At 40.7% G+C, this 13,763-nt stretch overlaps 1 protein-coding gene across 4 annotated transcripts in view; it reads right to left on the minus strand.

Annotated features, from left to right (window-relative positions):
* The window catches only part of LOC132286709 (uncharacterized), a 93,630-nt gene that overhangs the window by 18,321 nt on the left and 61,546 nt on the right, over positions 1–13,763 (minus strand). For 3 of the 4 annotated variants that reach the window (XR_009472844.1, XM_059789073.1, XM_059789076.1), the window contains 12 exons: positions 8,146–8,370; positions 7,638–7,728; positions 7,482–7,559; positions 7,075–7,365; positions 6,771–6,968; positions 6,187–6,675; positions 4,104–4,265; positions 3,634–3,963; positions 3,413–3,495; positions 3,171–3,275; positions 1,940–2,168; positions 1,047–1,412 (listed from right to left, as the gene is read on the minus strand). Coding sequence is in view for 3 of the 4 variants with exons in the window: in XM_059789073.1 (XP_059645056.1) it covers positions 1,047–1,412; positions 1,940–2,168; positions 3,171–3,275; positions 3,413–3,495; positions 3,634–3,963; positions 4,104–4,265; positions 6,187–6,675; positions 6,771–6,968; positions 7,075–7,365; positions 7,482–7,559; positions 7,638–7,728; positions 8,146–8,370 (2,647 nt within the window). In the remaining variant the exon portion in view is untranslated. The remainder of the gene's footprint in view (positions 1–1,046; positions 1,413–1,939; positions 2,169–3,170; positions 3,276–3,412; positions 3,496–3,633; positions 3,964–4,103; positions 4,266–6,186; positions 6,676–6,770; positions 6,969–7,074; positions 7,366–7,481; positions 7,560–7,637; positions 7,729–8,145; positions 8,371–13,763) is intronic. The other variant, XM_059789074.1, reaches the window with a different exon arrangement.

Genomic DNA, 13,763 nt, shown 5'->3' on the forward strand with positions numbered 1-13,763 from the left:
CAAAATTTGACAAATCGAGTTTAGCAGTCATTGAATGCTAAATTCTTCTGTACAGATCAAACTTTAACTGCTCTGAGTACAATTCACTGTTTTCTTGAATATTACATGAAAGAGAACAATGAAAAAGTAACTCAACCCAACAAATCCTTGAACCCAACTATTCAAGGCATGCAACAATAATCTTTATTTTCAATTCAGCTCTATCTAAAACCACGTCCTCCATTAGATACTAGAAGTCCTGCTATTTCATCCATGACCCATTTAGTTTCTAGCCTTACTCTTGTTGTTTTGGTATCTTCAACTTGAATAAATCACCTATTTAAATTGATGCATTTATAAATCTTCATTACACATGACCAGACGATCATAAACAACTTTCCTGCATCTTGCCTTAATTGGCAAGTGGCAACATATAGAATTTCATAAATTCATTAGTTTCAAAAAAATCATCATCAAATGTACTAGTAAGTGTCCATGGGGAAAATCATCCACAACTACTTGGGATCGGCTAAATGACGATTGCCTTAGCTAAGGCCATAGCTCCAGACAAACCACATGTGATCTTATATTTCCTTACTAACTATACCCATGTTAGTTTTGGTTGTTCCCTTCCCCTAGCATTACCATCAATGTGGACCTCGCCACTCTTCCTAGCTGGTGCACTCATTGGTTTCTTTGCACATGCCCAAACCATCTTAATCAATTTTCTCTCATTTTATCTCCAATTGATGCTACTTCAACCATCACAACAATGTGTTCATCTCACCAAAAAAAAAAAAAAAACACACACACACACACACGCACGCGCTCTCCACAAACAAAAGACCTAAACCTTCCAGTAGAGAAAATTGTGGAGCCAGATCAGGTATTATCTGTCACAAATATTGTTATCTACATCTATTAATTACATATAATCTCTCATATGAGAATTGAAAGCATGCAAATAAAACATCCTATTGACAATCTTTCACTTTGCACTTTTAGTTCCAAACTGATAAAAGAACAAAAGGAAAAAAAAAAGAAGAAGAAGAGGAGGTTCAAAGTACCTGAAACATATACAGATAATTGAAATGCCTATGAGTTTCGCAATAGATGCAAATTCTTGCAAGTGCCACATCTATATGCTGAATCACTCCTACATCCTGTGGTATTGGTGATGATATTCTTGCTGATATCACTTCCTCCAAAACAGACATTGCCCCATAACCAATGCACAAGTCACACAAATCATCAATTGTCCCATAATCAGTTGCCAGCGGATCTGCTCTTTGTGGGGAAGAAGATGATGTGACTACACCCAGAGACAATGGTTGAAGAGGAGGAGGCACGGCATTAGGAGGAAAGAACAACATGCAAGCATCCTTATAGTGGCCATGCCTGAACATAAAACCAAGCAGATGCTGACGCGCATACTGCAAAGTAACAATACATGGCATTACAAAATATCAACCAAGACAATGCTAAGAAAAATTATCAATCATTGGACAATGTAAAGAAAAGTGAAATTAATAGTAATGGCACACCAGACTGAGAGTTTGACTCAAGCATGAAAACCAAATACCAAATAATTATGTGTGTGTATACATGTGAATAAAATGAATCAAAAGAGTGCTAAATAAAAAGATAAAAAGAAACAAACCAATCACTTAATAATATCTGCTGTCCTCAATGTTGACCGAGAAAAAATTAATCACTGAATCTTCAAAACATTGTACACATTTATTCTCAATTACAACAGAAACAAATGAATATAGACCATATGCATCATTTATATAAGCAAACTTAACTATTGACATGGAGAAGGATTACCCTCAGTGTGAAACTGGCTGAACTAATAAACATACTGGTCAATGCAGAAGCTATGGATATGGATGCTTGAAATGAAAAACTAAAGGAAAAAAAAATAGTCCAGAGTTCAGACAATGCACATGCAGCTTACTTCTTGTAAATAGTTAATGCATTCAGAGTATCTAATGCTGTCAAGGTTGCTGCGAGGTCCATCTTCAAAATTTGAACTATTTTTGGAATTATCATCAGTTGATTCCTGAAAACGTCGTGATCTTTCTGAACGTGGAAATGTAGATGGCATGTAAAGAACATTAAGATATGAATCAGCAGAAAGAGAGTCGTCGAGAATCGCTGGTGCACTTTTAGCCAAATGTTCATACCTGCAGTATAGAAGATGAATTACTTAGATTCTATACAACTGCAACATAAGAAAAGTTATTTTAATATCTGCCTGATTTATGCAACAAGAAACTGAGAAATATAGGATCATCACTCAAGTCCCTAATACGTTAAAGTGCGCAAACCACTAAATAGACCTAGATGGGAGGTAAATAAATCTTGTTCAATCTTTAACTAATAATAACTGATTTTTAAACTCTAATACTAATTATATTTAAAAGGCAGCAATATGAATAAACTAACATGGTAACATATAGACAGCAAACTAACTAAGCAGATTTATGAAGACAATCAGAATGGGGAAAAACCATGGGACAGAGTCAAGCAGATCATAGTTCACCGAGAAAGAAGTTTACACGTAGGTTAATAGATTCCCAACTAGAATCACCTAATCCTTCCTAACTCAGACTCACACAAGATCTGTTGATCTTCACAGTTGTCATAATGATCTGTCAACAGATCCGCTGCAAGTGCAAACCACTTCTCCATGGACTTTTAATGAAGATTTGAGCTCTGCAAGTTGATAATCAACGGTCTGAATACACAATCCATATCATTATCATCATCCTTGTCCATAATATGGATGGTTCAGCCACATGAATTCTCTTTTTCCATTCTTTTCAATTACAAGTCATGTCACTTATTATATTATATTTTTTTTAAATCATTTCTATTTACTTCAACGGTTCAACCCATGTGGGTTCTGGTCAGTTTCTTTGTCCCTAACCTTCTATGCAAACAAATCTTTTTCTTATTATTGGAGCATCTGAGTCAATGTTGTATACGACCACACCACCCAAGTCTATTTTTTCTTATTTCATCACTAATAGGCGGCACTTCTAGTTTTTCCCTCACAACTTGATTATTAATCCCCTCTCTTTTAGTCACTTCTATCATCCATCTTAGCATTATATCATTATCTTAAGCAATCCACAATGCAAATAAAAAAAGAAAATATTTCTTGAAAGTTGCATCCCACTTACATGGAACGAACAGCTGAAACATCAACAGGTTGGCCCCCTTCAATTGTATTAATGATCTCCAGAATCACAGGTGCAGGATCACCCTTATGCAATTGAAGAGCTTGCCTAGCAATCATGAGCAAAGCAGCACATTATCAACCAGACCTCTTTCTTCAGAATAATCAAAACAATAAAAAAGTTCTAGTAATCTTAAATTCCACTTTGCATAAGAAAATCAATGAGTGACTATAATTGTAGCATACTTAAATTTCACACGAGCTTGTGCATAGTGCTCCATCCGAATCAAAGCATGCCCCCACGAATTCCACACAGGGAAAACATCAATCTGAGAGAAGTTCACATATTGAATCACTATAATCCGAAAGAAAATAAGAGAACAATTTCTCAAATATTGAATCATCATGATTGGAAAGAAAATAAAGAGAACAATAAAAAAACTAGAACTTTTGTGTATGACACATACTTTACACTTCTTGCATGTATATACGGCCATGCTGTACCGTTCATCTAGAATTAACCGGTCTCGGAGACGTGCCGATGATTCTTTATCAGCAATATCATCCAGCGAAGCAGCAATTCCCGACCCCAGAAGGCTTTGCAGCAGTTCGGCACGCCCTAGCCAAATGTCAGCTTGTGATAGAACTTCAGACAGCTCATCAGTGGATTGACTACCCACACTAGAGCTGCCAGCATCAGAGGATGCATCATCTGCATCTCTGCTTCTTTCAGAATTACTAGACAAGTCACTACCTCCAGCAAGCTTTCTCAACTGATACTTGGCAAAAAGCAGTCCCTGTACATGCAGCAATAGAACTATTACTGCAGCAATCCACACATGTAAAAGTGAAGAATCATCCAATCATGCCTTTGTTATTTTTGACATATGTAAAAGCAAGATAAACCATAGTTCCCAAACAAATAACTGGTGGATACCTGTACAAATGTTTCTGTCGCATGATATGCTCGACCAATAGTTTCCATTGATGCACTTTCAGGCAACTGCTGGGAACTCAACACACTTTTCATCTGGTTAATGCACAAGTCTAGAGCACCTTTGGCGGACACTGATTCATCCGAACACAATGAAAGTAACGTCTAGAACAAGACAAAAAACCATCAGTAAAATCAGTAAAAGTGTAATTGAAATCATGGTAAAAAAAATGTAAGCAAGACTACTATTTCTGATATGCACAAATGGTATGGTAAGAAATGTCCACATTGTAACATATGTAGCAATGGTGTAGTAAATATATGTCCAGAAAACCTGTAAATAATTTTCCTTTGAAGACATTAATTTTTACCAATGATGTTGAACCGCAAAATTCTCCATATTCTCTACCGTCTCGTTCACATACACAAAAATTTCCTGAAAGATTTAACACATATATAATATTTTGAAAATAATCCTCTAGTGTTTGAGCAGTAGGTGCAACAATGCTCAGAGATAAGTGCCATGGGCCTCTATGTTAGATGATGTGCCAGCTAAGAAACCCCTCTCCGCTCCTAATCTCATTTCAGTACTTCCAGAAACTGACTCTTTTTTGATGCTCTGATAAATCTAAAAGCATAGATAAATAGATTGATACATAGTTAATTTTTTGTTAACATAGCCTATAAAAATGCCGGTCCTGCCAACTTGGTTTCACACGTAACTGATTTATATATCCTTGATTGTACACAAGATACATGTATACATGTTCTGTAGTAACCTGAAATGTAAATATCAATTATGAAGCAAAGTAGAGGAATATGGTGAAAAGGGTCAAAAGGAAAAGAATTGAGGCCAAAGCTGTAAGCTGTGAACGATCAAACAAGTCACCCAGGTGTTAAAATGAAATTGCTAAGTGGGAATCACTTTTCATGCAACCCAATTTACAAAGATGTTGGGTGATGGGAGGGAGGGAGAGTAAAGAAAGGAAAAGAAAAGAAAAATAAAAAGAAATAGAAAGATAAGAAAAAGTGGAGCATTCAGGAAAAAAGAAAAAAGAAAAGAAAAAAGGGAGCAGAAATGAAACAAGGGGGCAAGAGAGAAGGCAAGATGAAAGAAGGAAAGACCTGAGGAGGTATTTTAGAGAGGAAGGGATCTCTATACCTACTTCTATAAATACTGCTAGTTGCATAGTTGCACTTTGTACTATTGCCAGTGAGTATTTGTCTATGACTATTTGATATTTTCCTGCTCCGCATGTTCATGCACTTATATATGATAATTTAGATTGTTGCATGCATGAAACATGTATGCCCTAATTAGATTATATTACAAGATTATGGATAGCACAGAAAGAGACATGCAAAACGCTTTTTAGGGATGTGGTAAAATTGAAAAATAGAACAATGAATGAAAGGCTGTACAATAATTGTCAAGATAAGAATGCTTTGTAGTATTGTACATGCAAGGGATGCATAGGCCAGAAATTGTAAAGAACTGTTGGGGGCAGTCGAAACGCACGCGAACATCGAGATACAATAAAAGCCAATAAGGTAATGACATACAAACACAAGATATAACGTGGTTTAGCCAGAACCTGCCTAAATCTATGGAGAGAAGAGACATTACAACAGTAGAGTACCAACACCAGACATGTAGCACCCAACAATTCTCTTCTCGCCACTAGTGGCACATGTGTTTTTCCTACTCTACCAACACATGAACCATCTCTACCCATCAAGTCCCCCATGGGACTACATCTCTCTCAATCTCATGAGTCTCAACCGTAACCTAGGTATCTATTTATAGAGTTCTTGACCCAATTCCTTGTTGGATAGGGATTACAATTCCTTGGAGCCCAAGACTTACCTAACAAGAAATTACCTAATAAAATACAACTCAAAAATAGAAACCTGATTAGAATAGGAATTTGAGATGCAATTCCTACCACTAACTCTAGTAAAATCCAAGCCGAACTCGAGTAACCCAACAAACTCAAGGAGCCTAAACCAAGGTTAGGATGACCTAAAAAAAAAAAGCTTGAATTGAACTCCTGGTATTGGGGTTGGCCTGGATGGAGCTTCATACCTTAAAGAGAACAATGTCGGGGGCACTTTCGTATCGATGAGAAGAACGGACAACATCATCCTTGTTAGGATCACCTGTGAGCATCCATTCCTCAGAAATTGAAACGGAAGGAAGCCGTTCTTGCCCATCAGCAGAGTAAAATGAAACACGATCCTCTTGAATACCAGTCATTGTCTCCCAAGCAACTCTTTCAGATTGAGTTAATCCAGAACTCTTCCTTTTCCTGTAAACCTCCTTTGGTGCAGTCTTATCACCAGTATTGCGTGGAGTCCAAGAAAAAGCTCTACGAGCCTCTTTTTGCAAGTTACTTAGACTGTTGGTAAAAGATAACCTTGTAGGCATGCCTGTTCTAGTCTTCTGCTTTGCTCTTGGACCTGAAACTGATATCCGAGGCTCTCTAGAAGGAGAGCTGATACTGACAGCAACAGCTTTGGCAGCATAAGTAAGAATTACGCTGTTGTCTCTCAATGAAGGGAATTCTTTAAGTATCTGCAAACAATATTATCGAATAACATTAGGAATACAAACTGGCTGTGGGGAAACCAAAAGCATTATGAAGTTATAGAGGGAGGTAAGTACGGTACCAGAGAAGCAGATTGAAGCTGTTTTCTCATCAGAAGGACCTCCAGAATCAAATGAGGATGCTCATGCAGAGAAGAACATCTCTGCTGCCATGGCAACGGCAAGGCAGCCAAGACACGAAGACCTACGGCCCATGAATTAAGCCGAGAAACCTCAACATCTGACAAATTACCGTCTCTTCTCTTCAGGAAAAAGTGAACCTTCGTAGAGGATGAAAACAAGGTTCTAGAAGAACAAAATGCTAGACAAGTCGAAGCCATCATAATTAAAAGAAATAAAATAAATTTATGGACAAAACACACTTACTAGGAGCTGCTTTGACCGCAGGTTAGGCAATAGCTGCATTGCACCCACAGCAACTGGTAGAGCATCATCAGTGTCACGTAGGGAAGAAAGAAAACGTGATGCTTCTGCAGGACCTCCGCCATTTAAAGGGTCAGCAGTAAGAAGCTTAACAAGTTGACGACCCTGCAGTTCTCTCCGCAAATCAACTGATAATCCAGCACTTTCAGCCACTTCTAAAGCAGCAGAAACAGCTCCTTTCCCAGCCAATCTAAGTGCCAGACCCTCAGGATCTTCCTTACACTCTGCCTCAACCTGAAAATTGATTAAAGTGCAAAGGAAACAAATACAGTAAGATAGAGATGAAAATAGGTTGAAATATTCTTCATGCATATATTCAATAAAATTTTAAGAAGGAATGAAATTATGACCTCTTGCCAGCTGCTATAATGATCGTCTGCACATAAAACGTGCTTGTACCTCTGCAAGGCTTGTCTCATTTGAATGACCTAATTACCCCCAAAGGAATATGTCATTAAATATAATGGATATGCCACGTAATTAAAGAGACCCTCAAATATATATACCTCATTCTTAAGTGGATCACTATCATTTAAGTGGCAACTGCACATGGTAAGAACATCCAGAGCAGCATCCAGTTCCCATCTGTGCAAATATCTGGGAGAGAGACGCGTAAAACTTTAGGAAAAGGTACACAAAAGTATCAAGGATGTGTTGCACTCACTCACATAACTATATACAATTCAACTGGCGAAATAAGGGTTGAACAAGTTAAATAAAAATGGCCAAAACTTCAAATCCTTCCAAATAAATCCATTGAAAAACTCCTATTTGGAGAGAGAGAGAAGATCTGCAAAGGGGTTCAAGAATGAGATCCTTCCACAAAGACAAGGGCTCAATGCTGAAATACAAGATTTTAAACCACACTTCCAACACACACAGGCTAAATAGAATACAGAGACTTGATTCACTCATAATACGTACTGCAGTCAGAAGGGTACAAATATATAATTATACTCGTAAAATTTAGATATAAGCAATTAAACAAAAGTTAACCCTTATAAGTTCACATACTTGAGGGCAAGTCTAGCAGCCAGCTGTTTATCCTTCAGGCGCAGACAATATTGCCAACTATTGCTCCAAACGCCATGACCAGCATAACCTTGAGATTGCCCAGAGACAAAAATGTTTTCATCGCCATGTTCAATCAGTAGCTGAAGTAGCCGATCCGAGGCTCCATTGCGTAAACAACGATCCGAAAGAGCAAGAGCATCCATTAATTTTCCTTCATCAATCAACCTATTATAGGAAACAAATCGTAAGTATGAGTATGTCACTTCAGCGCCAGTAGTATGACAGGAACTACCTAAACAGTAGACACAAGTAGAGGTGGAAGAGAGAATCAAACAAATTCGGGCAGCAGATAGGGCTAGAGATTATTAATTTTGTGCTAAATAAGCAGATTCATTCAAAAAAGGTTCAATAGGGGAACGTGTCCCATAAACAACAAAGGGATCCTAAGGTCCCAAAGAAGAAATAAAATCAATCATCTCCTCCGGGGAGGAACAAAGCCTACCCGAACCCCAAAAACATAAAGATGAAATAAAAGCGGACTTAAGAACAGCAATCGAGGATTCCTTTCCTTCAAAGGATCTATTATTCCACTCCCTCCACACACACCACCATAAACACAAGGGCACCATCCTCCAAAACCCACAAGCATGACCTCCCACATAGCACCCTCTCCAAGACTCCATCAAACCTCTCGTAGATCGAGGCATAACCCACGAAACCCCAAACATTCCTAGCAAAAGACACCAACAGTCCAAAGCCACTGGACAATGCAACAGAAGATGATCCACTAATTCCCCATTGCACTTGCACATACAATACCAATTAATTGTAATTTGTCTTTGCCTTCTCAAATTATCAAGCGTCAAAATCTTACCCCACACCACTGTCCAAGTAAAAAATGCCACTTTGAGCGGCACCTTAGATCTCCACACTGTTTTCCACAGAAACATAATCCCTGTATTATCTGAGAGGCATCGGAAATATGATCTCACTTAAAACATTCCCCGAGAAGTAGGCACCCAAACAAGCGAATCTCTACCCCTGCCACGGATCACATATCGATACAAACGATCTAACAAGTAGCAAATGTCATCCAACTCCCAATCCTGAAACGCTCGCACAAACCGCACATCCCAAGTAACCCTTCTGCTATCAAGCCGATGGCAGTCAACAACCGAAACATGCCTATTAACAGCAATCCTAACCAATCTGGGAAATGCACAAGCAAGGGTAAAATCACCACACCAAATGTCCTCCCAAAACTGCATATCCCTACCATCCTGAACTCTGAATCTGATGTGTTTGGAGAACTCATTCAACCCTTCCTAATGGATTTCCAAGCTCCGACACCAACAAGAATCCTCACCAAACACGAGCACCATCCCCCCGTTTCTTCCCCAAACCAGCACAAAATAACCCTCCTCCATAACCTATAACGTTCCACTCCAAATCTCCATAACCACTTTCCAAGGAGAGCCCTGTTAAATGGCACCAACCTCCTTATCCCGAAGCCTCCGGCCTGAATCGGCCTACAAACCTGCTCCCATCGAACAAGATGATATTTAAATTCTCCTTGAAGTCCATCCCATAGAAAATTCCTCTGAAGCCTCTCAATCGAACTAGCAACCCCAGTTGGAATCTGAAAGAGGGATAAAAAATAAGTAGGGAGGCTTGATAGCGTGCTTTTTAAAAGAGTGATCTTCCCCCCTTTCGATAAATACTGCTTCTTCCACCCTGCAAGTCTCCTCAAACCATCTCAATCACCGGATCCCAACCATCTCAATCACCGGATCCCAATCACCCCCACCCACCAAGAACCCCTAAATAAAACCCAACTCCACCGCCCTCCCCATCAACCTACTAAGATCTTCCATAACAATAATGAACAAGAAAGGAGACAAAGGATCCCCCTGGCGCAAACCTCGTGAGCTACCAAAGAAACCAGTCAGAGACCCATTAACCATCACCGAAAATCTGGCTGAAGATATGCAGGCCTCAATCCAACTCCTCCATTTATCCCCAACACCCATTCTCTCCATCAAATACAACAAGATCTTCCAACTCACATGATCATAAGCTTTCTCAACATCAAGCTTACACAGAACCCTTGGGACACCACTCCTCAACCTCGTGTACATACATTCACTATTAATAAGAGCTGAATCAAGAATCTGACGCCCACCTATAAAGGCGTTCTGAGATTCCGAAATGATATCATCCAGAACAACCCTCAACCTTAACGCTAGAACTTTAGCTATTAATTTATAAATGCAACCCAACAAGCTAATCGGTCTAAAGTCCTTAACATCCAAAGCTCCCCCCTTCTTTGGAATAAGTGCAATGAACGATGCATTCAAAGAACTCTCAAACCTCCCCTGAATATGGAAGGCATGAAAAGTAACCATCACCTTTCCCCTAACCATCTCCCAACTCTCCAATAGAAATCTCATAGTAAAACCATCTGGCCCCAGAGCTTTGTCCCCGTTACAACTCCTTAGCACCTTCAGCAGTTCCTCTTCAGAAAACGGAATCTCCAAACCATCTATATTAATTTCAAAAATAGCGTCAAAATGCAGACCATCAAGCCTGGGTCTCCATAAATAATAAGGCTCCGTAAACAAATCCTAATAAAAAGAGACAATCCCCCTACATACATCCTCCTCCCTAACCAAAACCTCCCCATCAATAGTAATACTCCCAATGTGATTGCCTTTCCTATGAGCATTTGCAAGCCGATGAAAAAACTTAGTATTCTTATCACCTTCTTTAAGCCATATGGCTCTAGATTTCTGCCTCCAAGAGATTTCTTCCGCCACTGCAATCTCAACAATTTCCTTCTGGCACGCATCCCTCCTACTTTTCTGACCCTCATCAATACCACCCACACCTTCCCGCCTATCAATCTCAGCAATTTCCGCAAAAGCCCTATTCTTCCTCAACTCCAGATTCCCAAACACCTCATTATTCCACCTTTTAATCTCATGTTTCAATCCCTTAAACTTTTTTGCAAGAATAAAACTCGGATTACCATCCACCCTAATCCCCTCCCACCAAGTCCTCACAAATCACTGGAGATCCTTAGCCCGTAACCACATATTTTCAAAACGAAAAGGAGTACGCCTCGTCCTCGATCCACCACAATCTAAAACCACAAGAATATGATCAGAAGTCGATCTAGCCAAAGCTACCTGTACCACGTCCGGAAACTTCTCTTCCCAGTCTCCCGAAAGCAGAAAACGATCCAATCAGGACAAACTTAGCTCCCTCCAACGGTAAATCATGCAGGTGGTGACAATTAATGAACTCAAATAATTGCTCCATAGCCGGTGTCCATCTTCCTCCTGTTGATCTCTCCATCAGGGATCTGACAACATTGAAGTCCCCCCAACACAAAAAACTTAGCTCCCTCCAGCAGAACCCATCCTCCTCCACGGAAAAAGCACACGAAACAGAAAACCTCCCTCTCCGCACCTCCGTTTTCGAAACCCATCTCCGAAAAACTTTTCTTTTGTCCGTGTTATTGAGTCCTCGGACATTCCAAGAAATAATTCGGCACTTCATCAAGAACAAATAGATAATCCTTCACCTTTCCTTCTCCCTCTACCCCTTTCATGGCTCCTCTCCCTCCCAGCCCCATTGCTTCCCTCATAATTCACACCAAAAAACAAACTGCGAACCTCCTTTCCCCCTCTCCACGGAGTCAACCGCTTTTCCCTACTCCCTGTCTGTTTCCTGCTACCCCTCTCCTCCCCAGTCTTACCCTCAACAATTGAATGCAAAACCATACGAGCCTCCTTCTCCTTTGGCTCAAAGGAAATCCCCAACAAACTACTCACACTATCAATATTCTCCTTTACCCAATCCACCCCACTATCCTCATGAGCTACAACAGGAAAACCCCCCTAACTCCCCTCTGGTCGAATCTCAGACAGTGGTTGAATACACTCCAAAACCTCAACCTCCTCCCATGAAACCAACTCCCTGTTAAAGAGCGCATTGTCCTCTGTTTCCCTACCTCTGTCATCATCAACAGTGCTCCCCACTCCAGTACAAGTAAGAGTGCCTAAATGATCATCCAAAACCACCCCAATTGCATCTAAACCAAAATCCAAAATTCGGTTCAGTCCATTCAGCACCTTAATATGCATGTAGCTCCTTTACTAGAACCGAAGCAACTTCATGAACAAGTTTGAACCTCACATTTCTTCCCACACAAACCGTCACCCCATCAACATCTTCCACAGTCAGACCTCTAAACTCATCCTCCCCGAGCATCGCATCCCTTTCTGACAACCCAAGGCACCCACCTCCATTCATCCTCCCATCCTTCTCCTCCTCATCAGCCATCCCTTCCATCATAGGCGAAAGTCTCCGATTTTTCTCCCCCACCGCCCCCCTCAACACCCAACAAGAAGGAGTAGAAGAAGAGGAAGAAGGGGTAGAAAGAATGTTTTGAGATTGCAGAGATAGAGACATACCAGGTCCACATTCCGTATGATTGCGAGTAGCCCATTTTTATCATGACTCCATTGTGAAGCATCAGATTGACCGTTACCCTCAGAAAGCTCAGCCACTGAAGAGAGAGACCCGAACCTGTTCTCTGAAGCACTCTGACAACACTTATCATGCCAAAATTCTTCCCTCTTGCGGCCAACCCAGTATTGTGCTAACCTTCACCCAATTGCTCTTCTATTCTGCCGACCATTGTCTACCCTTAGATCCATGTTGCAGCAGAGGTGCCGATGTCCACATGTCTCTCTGTGACGATGAAAACACTTTATCCTTCATACCTTTCATTTCTCTATCCTTCGTATCAGCGTAGGAGGTGTGTCGGCCTTTTAATCAAATGGATAGCCCCATATTATTGGATCCCCACTGGACCACCCTCTTTCTACCTTGAAAATCATCAAATCCAGTCTAGCCCAACCGTCCATTAACCTTGGGCGTATTAGGCCCACCACCAGCATCAGTCGCTGAAGGAGCTGCCCCTGTGGGCTACCCCAAACCCAGAAACTTCTTGTGGAAAGGCCCCCCCCCTACCAACAGAATTAGATGGGCCAAGCCCATACACCGGCCCATCATCAACAATCATATTTTGCTGAATCATATCTCCTCTAATACACCCATGCGGCCTTGCACGCGTACCATCACTCTCTTCCCCAGTCGCACTCCATGTCGTGAATCTGATGCGTCTCTATCCTTGACCTGAGACCTGAATTTGGAGCTTCATTCTGTCCATGGCAAGACGGTGCTTTCCTCCCCTCCTTTCCTCATCCCGACATATATCTGTACCAGTTAATCCGAATGATGACTTTGGGAAGATACATGGTGTTGCTTCTTTTGTCAGTACCACCTTAAAGGCCACCCATTGATCCTCGACGAACACCACCTCTGGAATCACATCACCGTCGGAGACGAGAAGGACAACTCTATTTCCGGCAACCGAAATATATGGCTCCACTTCACTAAATCCACCCTATGGCTTCGAAAAGCTTGTGACACCATAGATGTAAGGAAAGCCCGTACAACACCACTCTTCTTTTCTTGTTCCTCAACCTCACCGCCGAACAACCAACTGCGAAATACCACACATCCATTGACAAACAAGCATCAACCCG

Source organism: Cornus florida, unplaced genomic scaffold, assembly GCF_030987335.1.
Source record: "Cornus florida cultivar Cherokee Brave unplaced genomic scaffold, ASM3098733v1 CherokeeBrave_3.0.0_Hap2_Chr11, whole genome shotgun sequence".
NCBI classification, from domain to species: domain Eukaryota; kingdom Viridiplantae; phylum Streptophyta; class Magnoliopsida; order Cornales; family Cornaceae; genus Cornus; species Cornus florida.